The following is a 24,977-nucleotide window of genomic DNA, read 5'->3' as shown; positions in this document are numbered from 1 at the left end:
CCATCCTCAATAACCGTAAAATCAAAGAAAGTGAAGTTTTTTTTTTTTTTTTTTCCAGCGCTGCAAATAAAAACTGCACAAGAATTGTTTATTTTTTCCTGGAGCTCCAAAAAAAAAAAAAAAAAAACCCACCCGAACACAACGAGGATGCGCCACCGCGTGGTGACGTCACGGCCGTACGTGCGCTGCTTAAGCTCGGCCGCGGCGCGTCAGTCACTCAGTTCGTCGTTGAGCGTCGCAGCATCTCGGCGGTGGATGAAACGCTTCCCGCCTTCTGTCTCTCTTTGTTTTGTCGTTGTTGTGTATTCGGACGTCAGAGTCGTTTGGTCTGTGAGCTCCGGGGGGATGGGGGAATGATCAGCACCGGCTCCCCTTCGGTCGGTCTGCGTGTCCCCCGTCAGTCGTCGGAGCGCTGCACAGGATGCGGGTCCCGCTGCTCGGCCGAGCCGCGGTGTTCGCAGCGCTGCTGTCCGTCAGCAGCTGTTTAACAGGTGAGGAGCATCATGGCTGCTGCTGGTCATCATCTTACACGGGGAACGAATTCAGCCATCACACCTCTGTTTGTCATCCGCTGAAGGCCACATTTTAATCCAACACACACATTTAGCGAACCTCGTCTCATTTATTCTGTTTTTGGACTTGCGCATCTTTAGTGTAATCTCACTGTAAACTAGTTTTCGTAGTAATTCCATAACAGTGTAAGTTTTTGTGGGGTGTTTTAATTATTTTCGCATAAATGGTTGAGGTATCCAAATTTGCATCTGAGAACACAAGTTTTTAAATAGAAAAATACTGGCATGACTCCTATTAGGCGCATTCCGTCTCCGTGCTTCACTTCCACCCATTTCACCACACGTGTTACAGTATTTGAACAGAGACTAACTTGGATTTTTTTTTCCTCTTCCGAATTGGATTGTTTCTGAATTTGCGCAGCTGCCCGTTGTTGGAAGGAGGATCTCAGCTGCCTAGCAACCATGCAGAGTAGATGACTTTATTTTACATAATTTGTGGTTAGGATTAGGATGAGTTAAGGTTTATTTGTTTCTGAAATGCATAAAAAGCTTTGAAAGCTTTGAAACAGTATCACCGTTCCTGGAACCAGTGCAGTATTCTGATTTGATCAGGGTCCAGTTCTAGTATATTTCCATTCTCCATACCATACTCCGAAACAAATTCAGTGTTTTGTCATTGCCTATAATGTAGTGTGGGGTTCACTACGGTGCATGCATGGTGTGAGAAGGTGGAAGATTTTGGACTCCAAAAACTGGCATTTTTCCCCGAGGCCAAAATATGTCCATTGGGTATTGCAAAGACTTTCCGTCCATCCAGCTGTCTGTCTCTCCGTCTGTCTGTGCTCAGTATAAGTCCAGTCCTGTTACTGCCAGGGTCTTAGTAGTCACAGGGAGCATTCTTAGCATACAGACCTTGGATAAGTTCAAAGATGGTTAACCATGACCTATTTTAAGGGGTCAAAAAGTCGCATTCTTTCTGCACACTCTTTCATTGATCATGTGCTCATACAACCGAAGGTACTTTAGCATTACATTCTATATTTTAAAGTACATTGCATGCTTCTGCATTTGAAACCAGCCTCTGTAAGATGATGATTTAGATGGTTAGGCACCTTGTAAAGTACTGTCTTTTAAATGGTTGAGGATTAGCATAAAGCATTTGAACAATACTTACCCATCCAGACAACAGTTTGTACACTTGAGAAACTTTTACACAGTAGTACAGTTTCAATCTGGGCCTGACCAATTCTGAAATTTTCCACATTATCATACAGTATTCACCACATGTGTGAAGTTGATGCAAGTGTTCTAGTTTGACATGGATCTTTTCACAAGTTATTTGTCCTTTTTCTGACTGTTTAAGTAAAAATCACAATAAAGTTAGTTGCAGTTTGTCTTGCTAATAGTCCCCTAAGCTTTGACAATCACAGGATAGTCATATTAGGGAAATATTTGTAATCTTGGTTTTGGAAATGTGAATTTGTGTATATCAACAGCGGGAAACCATACACCACTCTACACAACTGTTTGAACAATTTTTGGCACATGCGCTGTAGTGTTGAGCCATTGCATCAATGACAAGTTGTCAATTTTTTTAAGATACCTGATTCAAGTAGTGCCATTTTCCACAAATACAACATGGACAATTAAAAAAAAAACTACTTCTGATATTGCTTTAACATATTGGTAACATGCAGCAGACTGTAAAGTGCATGTTTCATTGCCTTTAATAGGACAACACAAAAATCTGTTGCCACTAGCTGTGAGAGCACACAGCTACGGTACCTGTTAGAGCCCCACTGATATGGATTTTGTTGGGGGTTTATACTGATATTGGGGAGTAACAAGATGCAGATATATTAAAGAAATGTCTGATTCTTAACATTTTATTATCAAACCCTTATGACAAAGAAATGTAATTAAGGCTTGATGTTTTTCAGCTTACACATGAACTCTATTGTTAACTCTAAATATAACCAATCAACGTACATCACACTGCCATCACTGGGTTATGCAGTCGCCATGTCACATTGTTCAGCATTGGCCTAAAATAGACTTCTTGTCTATTTTGGCCCCGCCTAACTGGTGACATAGCAACTGCTTGTCTCTTGTTGCTGCAAAATGCCCACTGTGATTGATAATGAATGACAGCTGGTCGCTTTGCCTCTGCCTGTTGTAGTTAATTTGACCAAGGGGTGTTGGGGTCCCAGCCATGCTTGACAGCATTGTTTACAATGCTGCTGGAATGCATAATGACAACATTTCCAACAGCCAATGTGCTTTTCTGCATTGTTTATTTGGTAAAATAAAAGCTTGCTCGTGTCACACTGATACTGGTATGTTTGTGAAAGGCTCATGTTGTTCAACATTATTGGCCAACCGATAGTTTGGTTGGGCTCAAGTACACATCATCAAAAATTACAAATTTTCCACTTTCCTGTCTGCTCATCTGTTCCTGCAGTTTCAGAAGGAGTAAAAACATATCGACTTGTTTCTTCCATCCATCAACCTCAGGGAAATATGTCAAGAAGGTAGAAGCTTAAAAATGCTGAATCATCTTGGATCTGGAAGTTTAATTTTACTGGTTCTTTGTTGGCCCATGTCATATCCCTCGATTGTGTTTTATGAAAATTGGTCTCTATGTTTTTGAGTAATCCTGGAAGGAAAAACAAACGATCAGATTAATCATATGAATCAGTTAAGGATGTAATCACTATTTGCTGCCTCAAAGCATTGCTCAGTGTGCGTCTAATTAAGATAGCTGAGATGTCTAATGATAATCTGTGGCTTTGAAGGCAGAGAGAAAATCCTTCCAGTCATGAAAGATGATCCAGGTCAGAGCATGTGAGAGTAGTTTGATCCACTTTAATATCTCCAGAGGTGTAAGTCAGAAACCTGGGATGGATATTCTCGGTGGAACAGTGGTATTTAAATGTTTGGCTTTTAGAAACCAGGAGCTGGGCTGTGATGTCCTGAACAGACGGGAGGAGGCTTTGTCCCGTTACACGTTGTTACGCCTGGAAGAGAGACTTCAGAGCAGGAATCGGATGAGGAAGAAGTGAAGGCTGTGAGGTGGGACCTGGAAAATGAGATCAGAGTGAAGTTTGAGGGAAAAGCACTTAGTGAGGAGGAGTCGTTTTGTGTTTGTGTGACTGGCTGTAATGGATTCTACATTTAGGTTATCACTGCCGAGGTGTCGACTGTGGTCTGGTTAGGATTGGAAAGCCAGCAGACACATTCCTGCTGTCACGGCTGAAGTGAACTCTGCTGCCAGTGCGGATGATGGTTCACATCACACGGTGTATTTTGAGACATGCACAGTCCCAGCACGCATTTTGTTTTCTGCGGTTGTGTAGCGCCCAGCTCGTTGGATGATCAGATCATGGTGCAAAAAGGCTCCTGAGCCTTGTAGTGACTCTTTTAGTAATGAAATGTGATAATACACCATGCAGCGCCACAAACATCATTTACAGGAACCCGGGATAATGTCATTGCTCGGTGCAGACGCAGGTTGAGTCGTATCCGTCGGTGACTGCACTCAGCTATACCTTACAAATAATACCACAACGAAGACTTCAATTACACCTGCATGCAGGGCTCCTGTTTTTGGCCATGTGCCGGTTAGGAATGGGAATTTATACATTTTATTGCTGTCAATGCCATTCATTATATGTCCAGTTCTTTAACTGCTGGGATTGGCTCCAGCTTCCCTGTGACCCTTCATTGGAGTAAGCAGATATAGAAAATGGATGGATGGATGCCCAGTTCTTTATCAATACCCTTATCAATACATGATCAGTTTTCCATATGGGAAAATGGAGGCTGAGATAAAGTTTTCAACATCAATACAGTCATTTCTGTTGTTTCTCATGATGCAAGATGTGACATCATGACAGGGACATTTTTACAAAGCAGAAGTGTCAAAATAAGATGGAGAGGAACTGATCATGTGTGAGGCATACCATACAGATGGCTAGAAAACTCTAGAAAGGTTCCTGATTTCCATCCCAAGTGTTTTCCTCTGGCATGTGGAAAAAATAAATCGGTTTGATCTAATTTGGACCAAACCTGGGGGAATAATTTATTTTATATAAGTTTTAGTCACAGACTGAAGAAGGTGACACAGATGATTAAAATGCAGGAATAAAAAGCAAAAAAAAAAGTTAGACCAAAATAATTAAACCACAGATTTAAAAAAAATTCTGCAGTGTAAATAGCAAGATATTTAATATATATGTTACATTAAAAATACTGAGAGCCAGTGACGAGTGAGGATAAAACAGGTGCCAGATACCTTGAAAAAAAAATCATTCCACCAATACCAACTGAAACAGGAAAAAATATATAAATAAAAAATATCCCACCAATACCAACTGAAACAGAAAAAAAACTATATAAATAAAAATAATTAAAACATTAAAATAAAAATGATCCAACCAGTACCAACTGAAACAGAAAAAAAACTAAATAAATAAAAATAATTAAAACATTAAAATAAAAATCATCCCACCAGTACCAATTGAAACAGAAAAAAAAACTATATAAATAAAAATAATTAAAACATTAAAATAAAAATCATCCCACCAATACCAACTGAAACAGAAAAATATATATAAATAAAAATAATTAAAACATTAAAATAAAAATCATCCCACCAATACCAACTGAAACAGAAAAAACTATATAAATAAAAATAATTAAAACATTAAATTAAAAATCATCCCACCAATACCAACTGAAACAGAAAAAAAAACTATATAAATAAAAATAATTAAAACATTAAATTAAAAATCATCCCACCAATACCAACTGAAACAGAAAAAAAACTATATAAGTAAAAATAATTAAAACATTAAATTAAAAATCATCCCACCAATACCAACTGAAACAGAAAAAAAAACTATATAAATAAAAATAATTAAAACATTAAAATAAAAATCATCCCACCAATACCAACTGAAACAGAAAAAAAAACTATATAAATAAAAATAATTAAAACATTAAATTAAAAATCATCCCACCAATACCAACTGAAACAGAAAAAAAAACCTATATAAATAAAAATAATTAAAACATTAAATTAAAAATCATCCCACCAATACCAACTGAAACAGAAAAAAAAACCTATATAAATAAAAATAATTAAAACATTAAATTAAAAATCATCCCACCAATACCAACTGAAACAGAAAAAAAAACCTATATAAATAAAATAATTAAAACATTAAATTAAAAATCATCCCACCAATACCAACTGAAACAGAAAAAAAAACCTATATAAATAAAAATAATTAAAACATTAAATTAAAAATCATCCCACCAATACCAACTGAAACAGAAAAAAAAACCTATATAAATAAAAATAATTAAAACATTAAAATAAATATTTACCAATAGTTAACATGGGGATGACAATGGAGAAGAAATGACACAGTCAGGATGTTCTCGTGGTGTAGACGTTCAAGTTTAATTCCAGGGGTTTAACAAAAAACATCACCTTCACCATTTGGGAATTACAGCCATTTATATACATAGTACTTTAATTTTTAAAGCGCATAAAATAATTGGACAAACTAAATGTAAGGATTGTTTTTTTTTTTGTTTTTTTTTTGGTTTCGTTCCCTGTTCCACTCCAGGTCAGAGTGTAACAGACAAAAGGGGGAGTACCTTTTTTTTATTGGCAACACCGTAATGTGGTATTTAGTAAAATGCTCCAGACAGTTCAGAGTTCCCTCCAGTCTGACTCAGTTCTGGGCTGAGAGCCTGGATGTCTGAAGCGATTAGAACAGTGCGGCGCGGTATTGTGATCCAGTCCCGACTCATCATCCCTCTGACTCTTATCACACTCACCCTGATTCATGCTTGTTTTTTTTTTTTAATAATCTTCAAGACCATCATTTTGTTAATGAGTTTCAGACCATCTGTGATGTGAAAATACTTTGTGTGTGCGTATGTGTGCGTGCACGTCTTCTGTTTGCTTACAGCAAAATTACTTCTTTTTTTTTTTCCCCCAGATGTGAAACGGCATTTAGGTTATTTAGTCAGAAGTCATTTTATTTCTGTCTGTCTGAAAATGTGGTGTTTTTATTCAAGATGAGACCCAAAATCAGGTCATTAGCTTTTCAGTGATGCCTCTAACGCGTACAGACACAAATATCCCTCAGTCATTATAAAGCCCAACTGAAATATCGGTTGGCCGACATTATGTGTTGATACAAGCCCTACACTAATATATCGTATTGGAGATATTTTATGATATTAAAACTTTTATTTACCCAACAAAATTATGCAGAAAAACACATTGGCTGTTGGAAATGGTGTCATTCCATAGTTTGCCCAGCAGAGGGTGCATAAACAGTGTTGTTTACGGTGTTGTCAAGCATGGCCAGGACCCCATCAGCCCTTGGTCACATTAACTCCAAGAGACAGATGCAAAGCGACCAGCTGTCATAAATTTTCAGTCAGATTGGGTGTTTTACAGCAGCAAGAGACAAGCAGTCACTATGCTACCAGCTAGGCGGGGCCAAACTAGACAAGAAGTCTATTTTATGTAAATGCTGTGTGATGTGACATGGCCACTGCTAATCCAAGAGAAAGCAATGTAATGGCATTGTGAAACATAAAACATCAAGCTTCAGTTATAGTTCTTTGTCATAAGTAAGTTAATGTGTATATTAATATGGTTATTTATTTTACCCCCAAATATCTGTATCTGTATTGACACCCCCCCCCCCCCCCCCCCCCCCCCAAAAAAAAAATCCATATTGGTCGAGCTCTGTTGGAACTATTATGTTAACATCTAATGAGGTCTAAATTGTGTTTTCTTATTAATTAGCCTGAGGTGATGGTTTGTGATTTTTGTTTTTTGCTGTACTGACACACAGCACAGTTTGTGGTTCAACAACAGTCTGTTTCAAATTGAGTTAAACAAGCTTTGAAAGGCGAAGGACTGAGCTTTGGCTGCAGGTCCTGATGAGCTGAATGGAAGCTTCGACTCAAACTATTAAAGGTCGTGTAACCTGATTAGATACAGTGTCGTGTGAATGAGGCCACAGTTGCTTTAGCGTTTTAATTATGTGATCCTCTGCCTATTCCATGCCAAGTCACCCCAAATCTTACAGTTCAGGTCATAGATTTTTTTTGGGGGGTGGTCAGAACAATGTAAAAACCTCTGTTGAATTCATGGACCTTAATTATTCTTTTTCTTTCGGCTGTTCCCGTTAGGGGGCGCCACAGCAGGTCATCTGTTTTCATCTCACCCTGTCCTCTGTACCTTCCTTCCTCTGTCAAAACAACCACCTGCATGTCCTCCCTCAGCACATCCATAAACCTCCTCTTTGGACTCCCTCTTCTCCTCCTGCCTGCTGGCTGCATCCTCAGCATCCTTCTCACTATATACGCTTGTTGAATATTTCATTCCATATTTGCCCACATAGGTGTTATGTAGGTCCTTGTGGTTGCCAACTAAACTTGTTAGCTGACCGTGATGCAAAGGTGGGCACGGTGGGTGGAGCACATGACGTGCCCAAGTAACCATTCATTTGTTACTCTGGTGGTACCCAATGATCCTCCAGAGACATAGTAGAAAGACATCCTGTCCATTTAGACTGGATTCAGTACAAATTTGAGCCCTCCCCATTCCAGTCGGTTTGTACTTGGTGTTTTTTAATTTCATATTATACAGTTGTGGTTGGACGTTTACATACACTCATCATGGGCATGACTGTCATGGAAATTTTGGGCTGTTATTGATGTCCTTGAACTGTTTTTTCGTCAGGGTGGAATGAATGTACAGCATACATGATTAATTACTTTTAAAATTCTAAAATTTGGTCCACATTTGAATTTATTTTGGATCTTCTCTAATCCACACAGGGTCAAAAATTATACATACAGGCTCCAATTTATACATAAACCCTCACTAATAGTTAAATGTTGAAGTGCAAGCTGCACCTCAACTAGATGCTTTTGGTAGCCACAAGCTTCTGGCATAATTATGGCCGGATATTTAGCTACTCATCTTGGCAGAATTGCTAGACCTCTTTTAAATGTTTTGCTTTCCTGGTGCAGACCTGGTTTTTACACGTGACACAAATTTTCAACAGGGTTGTGACTTTGGGAAGGCCATTCCATATTCCTGCTTTATTCCACCCAGAACCAGTTTTGATGTGTGTTTGAGATCATTGTCCTGTTGGAACACCGAGTTGTGGCTAAGTTTCAACTGTCTGGCTGTTGATTCTTAGGTGACATTAAAGAATTTGGAGGTGGTCCTCCTCCTTCATTATTCCATCCACTTTGTGCCATGCACCAGTACCACTGGCAACAAAACACTCCAGAGATGATGCTGCCACCACCATGCTTGACAGTTGGTGCCATGTTCTTAGGTTTGAAAGCCTCACCTTTGCTCCTCCAAACATACTTCTTGTCATTGTGGCCAAATAGCTCAATCTTTATCTCATCTGGCCATATAACCTTCCTCCAGAAGACAAATTTCAGTCTTGCTTGAAAGTGTCAGTTTTGGATCCTTGGTACCCTCTCAGTCCGTGGCGATGTAAAACTCACTTCACTGTGGACAGTGACGTTGGTGTTCCAGTTTATGGTTTCCAGTTCATGGCAGGCCTGAGCCTGGTTGGTTCCCATGTTGTTCCTGAACATCTTAACCAATTTCTTCTCATCTGAGGGTGACAGTTTGAGTCTTCTTCCAAACCTTTGCAAAATGATGACAAATCTGTCTAACTTGTATTTGCGAATAGCTGTTTGAACTGATGTTCTTAGAATCTACTAGTTGTTTAGAAGTGGCTCCAATAAGAGACCGTCCCAACTTTTCTAAATCTACAATTCACCTTCTTAGATCTTCACTGAGTTCCTTGGATTTTTCCATTGTTCTAAGTATTGGTCAGTCCAGTGAGTGCTGTCAAACACATTATGTTTATGTTGCGAAAGAGAAACTACCAGTTGTAGTTTATCATGGTCATTAACGAGGAGTTAATAGGTCTTGACTTGACATTGTAGAACCGGCAGCACCACTTATTAAAATACTTAAATCAATGTATGTACAAGGGCTGTCAATAAAGTATAGGTCCTTTTTATTTTTTTCAAAAACTATATGGATTTCATTCATATGTTTTTACGTCAGACATGCTTGAACCCTCGTGCGCATGCGTGAGTTTTTCTGCGCCTGTCGGTGACGTCATTCGCCTGTGAGCACTCCTTGTGGGAGGAGTCGTCCAGCCCCTCGTCGGAATTCCTTTGTCTGAGAAGTTGCTGAGAGACTGGCGCTTTGTTTGATCAAAATTTTTTCTAAACCTGTGAGGCACATCGAAGTGGACACGGTTCGAAAAATTAAGCTGGTTTTCGGTGAAAATTTTAACGGCTGATGAGAGATTTTGAGGTGATACTGTCGCTTTAAGGACTTTCCACGGAGCGAGACGTCGTGCAGCACTCCCAGGCACCGTCGTCAGCCTGTTTCAAGCTGAAAACCTCCACATTTCAGGCTCTATTGATCCAGGACGTCGTGAGAGAACAGAAGTTTCAGAAGAAGTCGGTTTCACCATTTTATCCGGATATTCCACTGTTAAAGGAGATTTTTTTTTAATGAAAGACGTGCGGACGGGTCCGCGCGTCGGGACGCAGCCGGCGCGGTGCGGCGGCACAGGAAAAACACCTCCGTGTTGATGACCATTTGTAAAATCCAGGCGGCTTTTGATGGCTTTCAGTGGAGTGAGTATATGAGAAATTGTTTAACAGCTGGACATGTTCCAACTTGTCCTTAAGGCTTTCAACAGAGGTGTTTTTCCTGTGGCGGAGCGTCGCAGCGGCTGCGAGCCGACGCTGCAATCCGTCCGCACGTCTTTCATTAAAAAAATCTCCTTTAACAGTGGAATATCCGGATAAAATGCTGAAACCGACTTCTTCTGAAACTTCTCTGTTCTCTCACGACGTCCTGGATCAATAGAGCCTGAAATGTGGAGGTTTTCAGCTTGAAACAGGCTGACGGCGGTGCCTGGGACCGCTGCACGACGTCTCGCTCCGTGGGAAGTCTTTAAAGCGACAGTATCACCTCAAAATCTCTCATCAGCCGTTAAAATTTTCACCGAAAACCAGCTTAATTTTTCGAACCGTGTCCACTTCGATGTGTCTCACAGGTTTAGAAAAAATTTTGATCAAAGCGCCAGTCTCTCAGCAACTTCTCAGACAAAGGAATTCAGACGAGGGGCTGGACGACTCCTCCCACAAGGAGTGCTCACAGGCGAATGACGTCACCGACAGGCGTGGAAAAACTCACGCATGCGCACGAGGGTTCAAGCATGTCTGACGTAAAAACATATGAATGAAATCCATATAGTTTTTGAAAAAAATAAAAAGGACCTATACTTTATTGACAGACCTCGTATATATTTGAGCCCGTATGTCTAATTTTCAACCTGCGTGGATCAGAGAAGATCCAAAATGAGTTCAAACTTGTGCACCCAATTCTTGTGTTTTTTTTTTAAGTCACTAATGATGTGTGCTGTACAATCATAACACCCTGACAAAAGAACAGTTCAAATACATCACTAAAAGCCCAAAATTACCACGACATTCATGTCCATGATGAGTGTATGTAAACGTCTGACCACAGCTGCAGATGTGAATTACAATTTTCTTCAAGCTTAAACATTAACTATCAAATAATTCAATGCAGTTTAGATTTTTTATGAACAAACGTGATTCTGACAGGTTGAAAAGCCGACACAGTGGATCAGAATGTCACCTTCACATTCAACAGCCAGTCAGGTTTTTTTTTCTTTTATCAGTGTTGTGTTTGCAGGCTGCTGTGTGCGGCACAGTTTGAAAGAACAACTTGGTAATGATTTGTGTGTGTGTGATCATATCATAGCTGCATGCACGCAACAGGGCTGTGGAAATGAAGTCATACTGTTTGCAGAGTGACACATCATTCGATATATAAATTCTTTTTAAAAACGCTGCATGAATCCGAACACATCAATGAGATATTTTTCATGCCTTGAAATTAATTTCGTTCACATCAATTATTAAGAAATACAAGCGGTACTGTAAATCTGTCTGTAGGAGGCAGTTCTCAAAACCTGACTGTGCACGAAGGAGACTAGTGTGAAGGAAGCCACCAAGACACCATCAATAACGCTGAAGGAATTATAGGCTTCTGTGACTTGTGCAATTTTTGACTGTTGTGTCACCAGTTCTGCAACTTTTCGTTGGAGTGAAACAAAGAAGGATTTTCATACAAGAAAATTGATTAAATCTAGACTTGAGTCTCTCATATGCCATCCTGCAAACTAACTGAAATTTGTGTCTTCTTTTAAAGAAGATCCTCCTCTGCTATGCTGCCATGATTGGTGTGGGTGTGGCCTCAGGAAAAGAGCTTTAATATTTGGGGTGAATCGAAATAAGTTAAATCCAGGAGAAATTTTAAAATAAATTTTGAACCTTAGGTGTATTGAACCTGAGCCAAAGTGCACAGTGTTACCGAGAAGTTGCATGCAGTTTGTTTGTTACTGGTATGTGATAACATCATACCCACCCACACACACACACACACACCCCAAAAAAATACGATGTGTGAGCGCTGAAGTGTTTGGCTTTGCCCTGCATCCAGGATTACAGTAAATCCTTTCAAATGTGTCTGGTTGATACATTTTAAGCCAAAGTACAGTGAAGGGCAGATGGTTTAAGTCTCCGTTTCATCAGCAGCAGATTTTAGTAAAAGAACTTTTGTACGAGTACCACTTTAGAGATATGGTGAATAATAATCATACTTTAATGTTGTTTTTATGGCTTTAGCATTGACAAAATAATTGCAAAAAGTGCATTACTTTATTAAATATTCAACAAATTAATTACAGATCGTGTTGAAATAATTTTAATATAAAGGATGCATAACCACATTGGTTTTGGGGCAGGTGGGGTCTTGATCATTAAAACAGTCGGTGATTCACTCAGGAACCGTTTGGAGTGTAGTGTCGATCACCTCTGACCTGTCATGCTCTTTCGCCCTGCGTGCTCAGACGTAAGCTCTTGGCGGATGCTGACACTCTTAAGCTGCTCGCTGCCCTGAGCACACAGAATGTGGCCTTTAAGTGTCAGTCTGTCCACATGCCCGCTTGGCACAAGGACGCCGACGCTGCAGATGGAGATCAGGGAGCGATTTACCGTGCACGCTCTTAGCCACATGTGACACGCTGAGCAGCACATGACCCCCTCATACTTTTAATCCCTGCACTGCCTGACATGTTGATACCCTTCAAACTGTGGTCCGGATCTGTTTGAGGGAAATCTAAACCCAATGTGGATCTGTAACTGCCCACGTGGTTCTACCCCAGAAAGTTTTGCTCCAGAATAAAAATATTGCACCTGTCGATGTGAACAAGCTGTAAAAATATTTCAGCCGATGCACAGTGTGTGTGTGTGTGATTGAACGAGAGGACACATGTTTTTGTTCTCATTTCTGAAATGTGAGAATGTGGGCCTTTTCTCTTTTGCAAAGCCTGAGTCTTTTGCTGAAGTCTAGAGTCAGACATGGTGTTTTCTTGAGGAGAATTACAAATATTCTACAGACATGTCTGTGGTGAGCGTGTGATTAGACTCACTCCCTCATGATTCTCTGTTTATATTGTTCATATCTCACATCTTGGACTTGCCATTAACAGTGAATGAATAAATAAAGTGCTCCAATGTGCCCCTACACACTATGTCACCGGCATCACAAGGCAATAAAATGAGGGGAGTCTGGGGTGGTTTTCTTAAAAAAGAAAAAAAAAAAGGGAAAAAAATGTGAAGGCATATGGCAGACGTGAGCCTGGGTTTGATGTTTTCTTGCCGGAAAATCCTCCTCTGTTCACTCCACAATGAACTGGTGTAAGTGGTGATGTAACAGGTAAAAGTGACAAGATTTTACAGCCACGGAAGCCTGTGAATCCTGCAGAGTTGTCATGAGTATCTTGGTGGTTCCCCTCACTTGTGTCCTTCCTGCATGCTCACTCAGTTTTTGAGAATGGCTCACATGAAGTGACTTGGGAAAGGTAATGTATCCATCCCCTGACTTGTCTAAAGAAAACTGGCTGTAAAAGAAAAAGTGATTAAAAACAGTACTAATATTTAGTTTGTCCATTTACAAATGGCACAGACTTTTTTTAGTTTCAGATTAAGGTGTAATCCAAACATATAAAACGACAAACACTACCTCCAACCCAGAGCAAGTGAGATCAGTGGAATGAGGAGAATTTTGGCTCACGCTCTTGGATCTTGATGTTGACGCCATTGTGGCTCTGTACAAAGACAAAATCACAAAAACCGTTGCTGTCTGAATACTTATGAACCTAACTGTATACTCCTTTAGCTGGAGATGTATCAGATGATTGCATTCATGGATTTTTGAGTTAATGCTTCTACAGGCTGGCTGGGACTGGTCCACCCACTCGTCTATATTTTTGCTGTATAAGCTGCACGTTTTTAACCAAGCGGGGACAAATTTTATGGACCAATTCTCATAAGATTTGGGAGAGACATGTGATAAACAGGAACCCATTAAGTTTTATTGTGGATCTGCTTGAAATGACTTGAAGTCAGGTGGGTCTGAGCAGTTTGTAGGTGGAGATGATAAAGGGTTGGATTATGGGTCAATATGGCGTGTGTGTGTACCGCCACAGCAGCTCATCCATATCTGGTTGCAATTACGATTTTTATGATCTGCATTGATTTGGCACAAATTTTGCACCTGATGCCCTTGCTAACACAACTCCTGATCTAAAAGATGAACCATTCACATGCTTTGATCAAGTTAGGAAAATGGATTACATTACTGACCGTCCATATGTGCAAAAATCTTAATCATAAAAAAAAAAAAAAAATTAAAGATCTGAGGAAGAAGGTCCTGGATTTGATTCAAAACCCGCCGTGTCCCTTCTCTGACATTTATATCTTAATCATCAAGTTTGTCAGAAACGTCATCAGACATAAAACCTGTCCTGTGCCCCAGTACGTGGTGACCACAAAGAAATGGGAGAAGGCAAAAAAAAAAAAAATAATATATTTATTTTATTCTAGAGCCACTTAAAATGACTTGAATCTTGCTTGGGACTCTGACGAGGGCGGTCGCATCTCCTCAACTCTTCCTTATCTCTGTTCTGTCTGTTCTCTGCCTTTAACCTTCAAGTCCCGACTTCACCAGACTGTGAGTTCCTCAAATTATATTGGATTCTGGATCTATTGGACTACTATTGGATTAACTATGGAATTGATCAGCTGGTCTCTGAACGCTGTTGACACCATTTTTTCTACAAGAACATCAGGACCGGGGGATCCTACCTGCCCAGATGGAACGTATCCTGCAGGCTATGTCCTCGACTCCTGGGGGTCTTGGCGTGTTGCATGCTTGGCGCCTTTCTCCGTTGAGGACGTTGAGGATTTATTCATTTTTGGTCTCATGGTCGCAGGGCTGGTAATTTTTGGCTTATGTGCTGCCCTGATCTACTGGAAAATTGGCAAGACGGTGGCCTCAAGAACCATGGCCCCTCGCTTGTCTGTCATGATTAACAAGGTTGGCAAGGCAGTGCATTCTCAGACTGCGTTGACTCTTGAACTCAGACGCAAATTGGATGACACCTTGGAGCTGACGCGTGCCTTGCAGATGAAGATGAAGATTTCAGAGGCCGGTGAATATTAATTCATAATTGGGATTTGGTTGTTCAAGTTGAACTGTTAAGTGTTGGACAAATTGCCCATTGTTTACCTCCAGAGAAATGTCTTCAGGCTCTGGTGAGATTATTCGGCTCCTTCTTATCTCAACCCACAAAGACAATAAACTGACAGACTTACACATGGACAAGACTGAAGCATGCCCCATATTTTTTTTCCCTTTACCTTCCTCCCTGCTCCCCCATCTCTTTACCCCATCCCGGCCACCGCTCACGCCACCTCTCCCCCCTCCGGGAGCTGCGCGATTTTTAAGCTGCGGCAGGTCCCCGTTCCCCCCAGGCTAGCGGCGGCACGACTCCAGTTGCAACGGCCTTCACCCACTTACCTCAATTTGGATGACGGACTGCTTCAAGTTTAGTGCACATAAACAATGTCAAATGTATATGTGTTGTCTTTAATTTTGATGTGTGCCATTATTACGGTAAACAAGTAATAATTGTGGATTAATTGCTGTATCTTGTCTGAGGTAATTGGAGTGTAAACGTAATTGCCCTTTTTTGGGATCAATAAAGTTGTCTGAAGTCAGGTGTGTCTGAGCAGGTTATGCGTGGAGAGTATTGGTGGTCGGCAATCAGCATGAATATGGTGTGTGTATGTTTCATTTTTTGTTCCTGAAGGAACGGCTGCTGCTGAAAAACACAAACTCGTACTACCTCAGCAGCCAGTAACATCATGTTGATCAGTTTCTTATTCATCGCTTATTTTCTGTTTGTTCTTATTGAATCATAACCTGTAAACCTACAAAATAATCAGCTTTGGTCTTTTACTGATGATGAAACAAGAGCAGCACAGTGGCTTAGTGGTTAGCACTGGTGCCTCACAGCAGGAGGTGATGGGTTCGATTCCCACCTATGGCATTTCTGTGTGGAGTTTGTATGTTCTCCCCATGTTTGCGTGGGCTTCCTCCAATTTGGTTTCCTCCCACATTTAAAGACATGCACGTTAGATGGACTGGAATCTTTATAATTGCCCGGGTCTTGAGCTCAATGGGGCTAACCTGGTTAAAATGGACTGCATTTATATAGCGCTTTTCCATCTGCGCTCAAAGCGCTTTACAATTATGCCTCACATTCACCCCGATGTCAGGGTGCTGCCATACAAGGCGCTCACTACACACCGGGAGCAATAGGGGATTAAAGGCCTTGCCCAAGGGCCCTTAATGATTTTCTAGTCAGGCAGGGATTTGAACCCATGATCTTCTGGACTCAAGCCCAACACCTTAACCACTAGACCATCACCTGGTTAAATAAAGATTTTAAAAAATAATCAAAGCCACATTTATGTAGAAACATGAGTGTGCCATATGTCACAGTGGTGTGGCTGCTCCTCACTCCCTCAGTGTCTTAGGTCCTGTGTGTAACCGAGAGCCTGGACTGTGTTTAAGAAAACAATCAAAATTTCCTTTTGTGCTGCTGTTTTTCTTTGAATTAAAAATTAAAAAATAGGAAGCATGAGTGTATTAAAGTTCTGTAACATGCACTGAGGACAACAGATTGAGGAGGTTCTGCTGAATGCCAGATATTAAAATTATTTAATTATTGTCTTTATCAGTTACAATTTTTGGACTTTTAAGGTCACATAATCAGTTTGTCAGGAGCCGACACACACGTCAGCTTATTGTTATTGTATGGCTTTGCCTTACAATATAAAGCGCCTTGGGGCAACTGTTTGTTGTGATTTGGTGCCATGTAAATAAAATTGATTTGATTTGATTCAGTGAAAAATCCCATTTTAAACAACTCATTGTTACAGTGAGGAAAATAAGTATTTGAACACCCTGCAGTTCTCCCACATAGAAATCATGGAGGGGTCTGAAATTTTCATCTTAGGTGCATGTCCACTGTGAGAGACATAATCTTAAAAAAAGTAATCTGTAAATCACAATGTATGATTTTTTCAATAATTTATTTGTATGTTACTGCTGCAAATAAGTATTTGAACACCTACCAACCAGCAAGAATTCTGGCTCACAGACCTGTTCATTTTTCTTTAAGAAGCCCTCTTATTCTGCACTCTTTACCTGTATTAATTGCACCTGTTTGAACTTGTTACCTGTATAAGACACCTGTTCACACACTCAATCAATCACACTCCAACCTGTCCACCATAGCCAAGACCAAAGAGCTGTGTAAGGACACCAGGGACAAAACTGTAGACCTGCACAAGGCTGGGATGGACTACAGGACAACAGGCAAGCAGCTTGGTAGAAGACAACAACTGTTATGATTATTTATTAGAAAGTGGAAGAAACACAAGATGACTGTCAATCTCCCTCGGTCTGGGGCTCCATGTAAGATCTCACTTTGTGGTGTAAGGATGATTCTGAGAAAGCTCAGAACTACACAGGAGGACCTGGTCAATGACCCGAAGAGAGCTGGGACCACAGTCACAAAGATTACATTAGTAACACATGATGCTGTCATGGTTTAAAATCCTGCAGGGCAGCAAGGTCCCCCTGCTCAAGCCAGCACATGTCCAGGCCCGTTTGAAGTTCACCAGTGACCATCTGGATGATCCAGAGGAGGCATGGGAGAAGGTCATGTGATCAGATGAGACCAAAATAGAGCTTTTTGGAATCAACTCCACTTACCATGTTTAGAGGATGAGAATAACCCCAAGAAAACCATCCCAACCGTGAAGAATGGGGGTGGAAACATCATGCTTTATATTGTATGGCTTTGTCTTACAATATAAAGTGCCTTGGGGAACTGTTTGTTGTGATTTGGCGCTATATAAATAAAACTGATTTGATTTGATACTCTGGGGGTGCTCTTCTGCAAAGGGGACAGGCCGACTGCACCGTATTGAAGAGAGGATGGATGGGGTCATATATTGCAAGATTTTGGCAAACGACCTCCTTCCCTCAGTAAGAGCATTGAAGATGGGTCATGGCTGGGTCTTCTAGCATGACAGTGACCCCAAACACACAACCAGGACAACTAAGGAGGGGCTCCGTAAGAAGCATTTCAAGGTCCTGGAGTGGCCTGGCCAGTCTCCAGACCTGAACTCAATAGAAAATCTTTGGAGGGAGCTGAAACTCCAAACCTGAAAGATCTAGAGAAGATCTGTATGGAGGAGTGGACCAAAATCCCTGCTGCGGTGTGTGAAAACCTGGTGAAAAACTGCAGTAAACGTTTGACCTGAAATTGTGAACAAAGGCTACTGTACCAAATATTAACATTGATTTTCACAGGTGTTCAAATACTTATTTGCAGCAGTAACATATAAATAAATTATTAAAAACTCCATACATTGTGATTTCCGGATTTTTGTTTTTTTTTTTTTTAGATTATGTCTCTCACAGTGGACATGCACCTAAGATGAAAATTTCAGACCCCTCCATGATTTCTAAGTGGGAGAACTTGCAAAATTGTAGGGTGTTCAAATACTTATTTTCCTCACTGTACATGGTTATCCAGATATTTGATTTAATAGGCAACGGCCGCTGTAACCATGACAACTCATTAACATCCACTCGATGGTGAACATCGGCTGGCCTGCTGCCGCACAGAGAGCGCACAGTGACTCAGATACAGCACGTGGTGGCACAGAAGCTTAATTTTGCTGTTTCTGCCTGAATTCACGCTTGCCGCTCTAGTTTTAAGAGACTCTTCCTGTCGACACCAAATGAAACCAAAGCAGATATTTAATTTCAAACAATGTGACTCAGTCTCGGAATAGAAAGCAGGAATATGAGAGGAGTTCTGGATGCTTCTGTGTTTTCATCCTGATTCAGGCAAATCTGGTCACGCTGACCTTTTTCAACAGCACTGCTGATCCTTACTGTCAAATAATGAGCGTGTGTACAGTCTGGTTAACAAGTATTTGGACCCTTACAGCTTTTATTTTGTTCACTAAATGCTGTTTAAAATAAACTTATCAGTTGTAGGTGCCTTTGGAGATAAGATCACCAAAATGATCCCTCAGGGTCGGACTGTATTTCTAGATCTGCTGTTGCGTTTTAGAGGAATATTGTACGTGCTACTGTATTGTTCAATCTTAGAGGAAACTTGTGGTGAAGTATGCAATATGTGCACACCAGTGTCATGACTGCTTGGGTATCGGAATCGACCTCACACTAACCAGGTTCGCGTCCTGAGCCTTTGAAGCTTTGCCGTTCACTGCTGCCTTGAGAGAAAGCAAAAGAGAAAAGACCAAATGAAAACATGTTTCTTTTTCTTTGTTTAAACTCAGGACAAGTTTGCCACGGTGACAGGCCCATTGACGGCATGAGAAATGAACACTAACCCTGCACCCCAGTGTGCTGGATGACCTCCTGCCTGCAGTGTGGTCATCTCAACAATTGCACCTTGTTTTGATTTCCTATTACCTTGTAAAAACTTTAAAACCTTGTAACTGTTAGAATGGCCCAAGCAGAGGGTCGCCCCTTTGAGTCTGGTCTGCTTGAGGTTTCTTCCTCAAATCACCAGAGGGAGTTTTCCCTTAACACTGTCGCCTGTCTGCTTGCTCTAGGGGTTGGTAAGGTTAGACCTTACCCGTGTGAAGTGCCTTGAGGCAGCATTGTTGTGATTTGGCACTATATAAATTGAATTAAGTTGAACTGACACGGGGTTGCTAGGAAACTGTCAGTTTAAAAGAAAGTTTGTGAGAATGCTGTCAGTGCATCGGTTTCTCAAGGAATCTGTGAGCTTATGAAGTTATTTGTGCAGATTCAAACAATTCCTGTGGACACTGGAATGTAAATCACAATTTTTTTATGCAACATTATGGCTGACATTTAAAATTTATGTATGCATTTTGCATGTGAACACCATAATAATGAAGCCTCAGTATTAACCCGTTTTGCCCCACTGGCAAGAATTGCTGCTGAAGTGTATCACTGTCATTTTCTACTCACAATAAAAAATCTCAGAGATACTAATGCAACTTTTTCCACTTATAAAAACATTTGGGCATAAACGGGTTAACAAACTAATTTCTACAAATACAAGACAGCGTTATTGTAATAATTAGCATTCTACACAGTGCTTGTACCCCGATGAAGCATCTTGACCACAGCAGCTATCTACACTCAACAAAAATATAAAAGCAACACTTTTGGTTTTGCTCCCATTTCGTATGAGATGAACTCAAAGATCTAAAACTTTTTCCACATACACAATATCACCATTTCCCTCAAATATTGTTCACAAACCAGTCCAAATCTGTGATAGTGAGCACTTCTCCTTTGCTGAGATAATCCATCCCACCTCACAGGTGTGCCATATCAAGATGCTGATTAGACACCATGATTAGTGCACAGGTGTGCCTTAGACTGCCCACAATAAAAGGCCACTCTGAAAGGTGCAGTTTTATCACACAGCACAATGCCACAGATGTCGCAAGATTTGAGGGAGCGTGCAGTTGGCATGCTGACAGCAGGAATGTCAACCAGAGCTGTTGCTCGTGTATTGAATGTTCATTTCTCTACCATAAGCCGTCTCCAAAGGCGTTTCAGAGAATTTGGCAGTACATCCAACCAGCCTCACAACCGCAGACCACGTGTAACCACACCAGCCCAGGACCTCCACATCCAGCATGTTCACCTCCAAGATCGTCTGAGACCAGTCACTCGGACAGCTGCTTAAACAATCGGTTTGCATAACCAAAGAATTTCTGCACAAACTGTCAGAAACCGTCTCAGGGAAGCTCATCTGCATGCTCGTCGTCCTCATCGGGGTCTTGACCTGACTCCAGTTCATCGTCGTAACCGACTTGAGTGGGCAAATGCTCACATTCACTGGCGTTTGGCACGTTGGAGAGGTGTTCTCTTCACAGATGAATCCCGGTTCACACTGTTCAGGGCAGATGGCAGACAGTGTGTGTGGCGTCGTGTGGATGAGCGGTTTTCTGATGTCAATGTTGTGGATCGAGTGGCCCATGGTGGTGGTGGGGTTATGGTATGGGCAGGCATCTGTTATGGACGAAGAACACAGGTGCATTTTATTGTTGGCATTTTGAATGCACAGAGATACCGTGACGAGATCCTGAGGCCCATTGTTGTGCCATACATCCAAGAACATCACCTCATGTTGCAGCAAGATAATGCACAGCCCCATGTTGCAAGGATCTGTACACAATTCTTGGAAGCTGAAAATGTCCCAGTTCTTGCATGGCCGGCATACTCACCGGACATGTCACCCATTGAACATGTTTGGGATGCTCTGGACCGGCGTATACGACAGCGTGTACCAGTTCCTGCCAATATCCAGCAACTTCGCACAGCCATTGAAGAGGAGTGGACCAACATTCCACAGGCCACAATTGACAACCTGATCAACTCTATGCGAAGATGTGTTGCACTGCATGAGGCAAATGGTGGTCACACCAGATACTGACTGGTATCCCCCCCAATAAAACAAAACTGCACCTTTCAGAGTGGCCTTTTATTGTGGACAGTCTAAGGCACACCTGTGCACTAATTATGGTGTCTAATCAGCATCTTGATATGGCACACCTGTGAGGTGGGATGGATTATCTCAGCAAAGGAGAAGTGCTCACTATCACAGATTTAGACTGGTTTGTGAACACTATTTGAGGGAAATGGTGATATTGTGTATGTGGAAAAAGTTTTAGATCTTTGAGTTCATCTCATACAAAATGGGAGCAAAACCAAAAGTGTTGCGTTTATATTTTTGTTGTGTATTTTCCTGAAATGGTCCCAACAGCTTCCTTAAATTAACAGTCTGTCTTTGGTAAACCACTTCTAAACTCGTACATAAAGTAGTCATCCATTCATATCTAACACATGGTGACTTTGATGCCGTGTGAGATGGACCATGTATGTATTATTTTTCAGTGGAGTCCTCTTTGAGCTTTGATGTCCAAATACCTCTTCCACCACTTGGACCCTGTTGGTGCAGAAGCTTTCATCTTGGTCAGAAGTTCCACAGCAGCAGATATGACATCATGAACCTGCTGATGGTTCATCATGCCCATATTATTTTTTCATGTTTGCTGCTGAATGCAGTAGAGTGAAAGTTGCTGGTCCTGGAGACTAGTTGTCTGTAGGCCAGACTGGGACAGCTCCCCTGACTGTCTCTTTCTGCTATTTCATAACTGGATGAATGACTGATTTTTATATTTTGGATGTGCAGTTTGTCATTCCAAATGCAGATAAATATCTGCTGCTGGTAGTCATAAAAAGTATCAAAGCATTACATAAGGCCCCATTAAAAAAAAATGAGTTGATCATTCCTGCCCACATGCTGAAATCGACCCACAGCTATTATTATTATTATTATTAGTAGTAGTAGTGTTGTTGTTATTGGCAAATTTGTTGTTTTGGCAAATTTCATTTACATAGTAGAGAAGCTTGAATCTTCGACTGGACTGGGTTCCTTGACGCGAGGATGTTTCCTCTCTCAAACCATGTGTGAAGGAGGCATTTTATGTGAAACAGTTGAAACCCAGCCTTAACCGGGGAGGGGGTCTGAGACACGCTTTGTCCCCTGTTTACAATGGGGTACTCAGGTCAAAGCAGTTTCAGTCTTTTGTTCATGGTAATGAGTCATACATGCCATCAGGAGAGTCGTCAGGGGAGCCGTCAGGAGAGGCGTCCGTCCCATCATTAGGAGGGACAGCTGCCCTGTCATTACGAGGGTGCTAACTAGAGCACAATAGTTGCTAATTAGAGCTATTGTTCAGTCACTAGCCTGTAGCAGTCTGCCTCTCGGTAGGAGGGGTCTGGTTAGGTTTAAAACTCCAGCTTTTGTGGCTTCTGTTTATTCTTCTCTACAAGAGTCAAAATATAAGTCAGACTACCAGAGCAAGAATTTTAGCTGAGGAAGCTTCTGCAATTTGAAGCGAAACGTCCTCGCGTCAAGCAACCCAGTCCAGTCGAAGATTCAAGTTTCTCTACTATGGAAGCCACCTGGACAACTGAGAGCCTTCACAGAAATTTCATTGACGGCAGTGCAGCTGGTGCAAGAATCGGCATGTCCGCTAGGTGGCGAGTATGCTTTGGCCGAAACGGCCGAGGTTTACTGAGCTGGGCCCAGAACTTGCCACTTGACAATGGAGGCAGCTTGGACGCCAACGGCTACAAGATGAATTGTACCTCAGGGAGTTGTAGCGCTGTGCTGACACATTCTATTCCATGTGCCTTCTGGCAAACTGTAACTGAAATGTCACATCTTCTTTTGAGGAGAATCCTTCTCTCTTGTTGTATCAGAGAAAAAAAAAATTAAATTAAAATCTCCCTCGTCACTTTTTTCCTCATGTCAAGGATGATAAACTTTTTTTTATGGGGCCTTAGGTCACTGCTTGACAAAGGCATTTGGAGCTTATTCAGTCGTTATTTATTGAAGGATTCATTATGTGTTTATTCTTGACACTTTGCTCAGTCAAACAGATTTTAATGAGAGCAAATAAGGCTTTTTAATTTGCAGTGCAAATTATTGATATTATGCTTGTAAGCTACATGCAGTTCCATCAGTAGTTTTATAAAATTAATTTAATGCAATAAGCTTTTTTTTTTTTAATTAATTTGTCTGCAACCCATCAGTGGGCTTAAAAGGCATATTTTGTTTGATTTAAAAAAAAAAAAAAAAAAAAACTAATTACCCATATAGAAATTTGGATTTCTCACATTTCCAATGGTCTTTGAACTAACCATGTGCACCAAACACCCACCAGAAATAGAAACAAATCTAAGCTTAAAATAGTGGTATTTAATCAAAATCACTTTATTTTACACATCAATTACAATTTTTGCAAATATAAAGGGTTAAAGAAGTGTCAAAGAATCTTCAGCTGAATTGAACAACAAATAGTGAGTTTTTTTTTGTTGTTTTTTTTAAGCAGGTATTGGGTACCTTTACTGGAATACATAAAAAAAAGTCACTCTAAAGAGTGATGATGGATGTCTGGGGGAACGAGCTGTCTGTGTCAGGGATTTGGCCGGGTCAGGGCACTGAGCCCTTGTTTTTTCCCCTTGTTGTGGTTTTCCGTCTACTTCAGCTTTGATTTATCAGTGATTATTTTCATCATGAGTTATTCTGTTATGTTTTTCTTATCACTTTGTTACTTTTTATACTTTAGTCATTGTCCAGTTCTGTTTAGCCGGTTTGTGTTTTTATTGTTTATCATTTAGCTTTCATCTGTATATGTTGGCTGTTGTTTTCTGTTTTACTTTTATATTGGGTTTTGGGTTTCTGTTTATTAGTCTGTTCCTGTTTAATTTTGCTTTTGTGTTGGTTTCCTGATCAGTTCTAGTTGCTTTGGTACTCATGGTCATGTTTGATTTTGGTTCCTGTTGTTGCACTATATTCTGATCATGATTTCCAATTTAGCTCTGTTCTGTTTTTGCCATTTGTTTCCACTCTGCACCTCTCATCAGGTCTTTGTTCCTTGTCTCACTGTTATGTGCAGACGCGAGTTGAGGAGCGCGACCAGCGTCTGACTGAACCCAGCGCTAAAATAACCAGAAAGTGTTCCAAAAACAAAACAAGTTTATTTCCCGTCTGTGCAATAATTGTGTACAACATAAATGTGCGGTTTGTCTGGCGAGGTGAAGGACGACGCGCTCTTGAGCGCCCAAATGGATCGAAGCTCGACGCTTCTGGACCCAGACTCACCACCGAACACCCCCCAGGTGGATACGACAAACTGACTCTGTGAAGGATGGAAAAGGTGAGGTAAGTCAACAGCTACAACAAATATCCTTCAAAGGCACACACTATCAGCAACACATTCAGGTCTGAATTTAAGCTTTATGTAAATGAGCAGCTTCTCACAACAGGTGGA

General features: G+C 40.9%; 1 protein-coding gene across 1 annotated transcript in view; it reads left to right on the top strand.

Moving 5' to 3' along the window:
• Window positions 1-238: 238 nt before the first annotated feature.
• npdc1b (neural proliferation, differentiation and control, 1b) overlaps window positions 239-24,977 on the top strand; it is an 89,413-nt gene continuing 64,674 nt past the window's right edge. The window contains exon 1 of the mRNA XM_034171304.1: window positions 239-491. Within this exon, the coding sequence (XP_034027195.1) occupies window positions 422-491 (70 nt within the window). The 5' untranslated portion in view covers window positions 239-421. The remainder of the gene's footprint in view (window positions 492-24,977) is intronic.

The sequence above is a fragment of the Thalassophryne amazonica genome, chromosome 5, assembly GCF_902500255.1.
Source record: "Thalassophryne amazonica chromosome 5, fThaAma1.1, whole genome shotgun sequence".
Taxonomy (NCBI): domain Eukaryota; kingdom Metazoa; phylum Chordata; class Actinopteri; order Batrachoidiformes; family Batrachoididae; genus Thalassophryne; species Thalassophryne amazonica.
The sequence above is the reverse complement of the archived record's forward strand: the minus strand, read 5'-3'. Positions and strand labels throughout refer to the sequence as shown.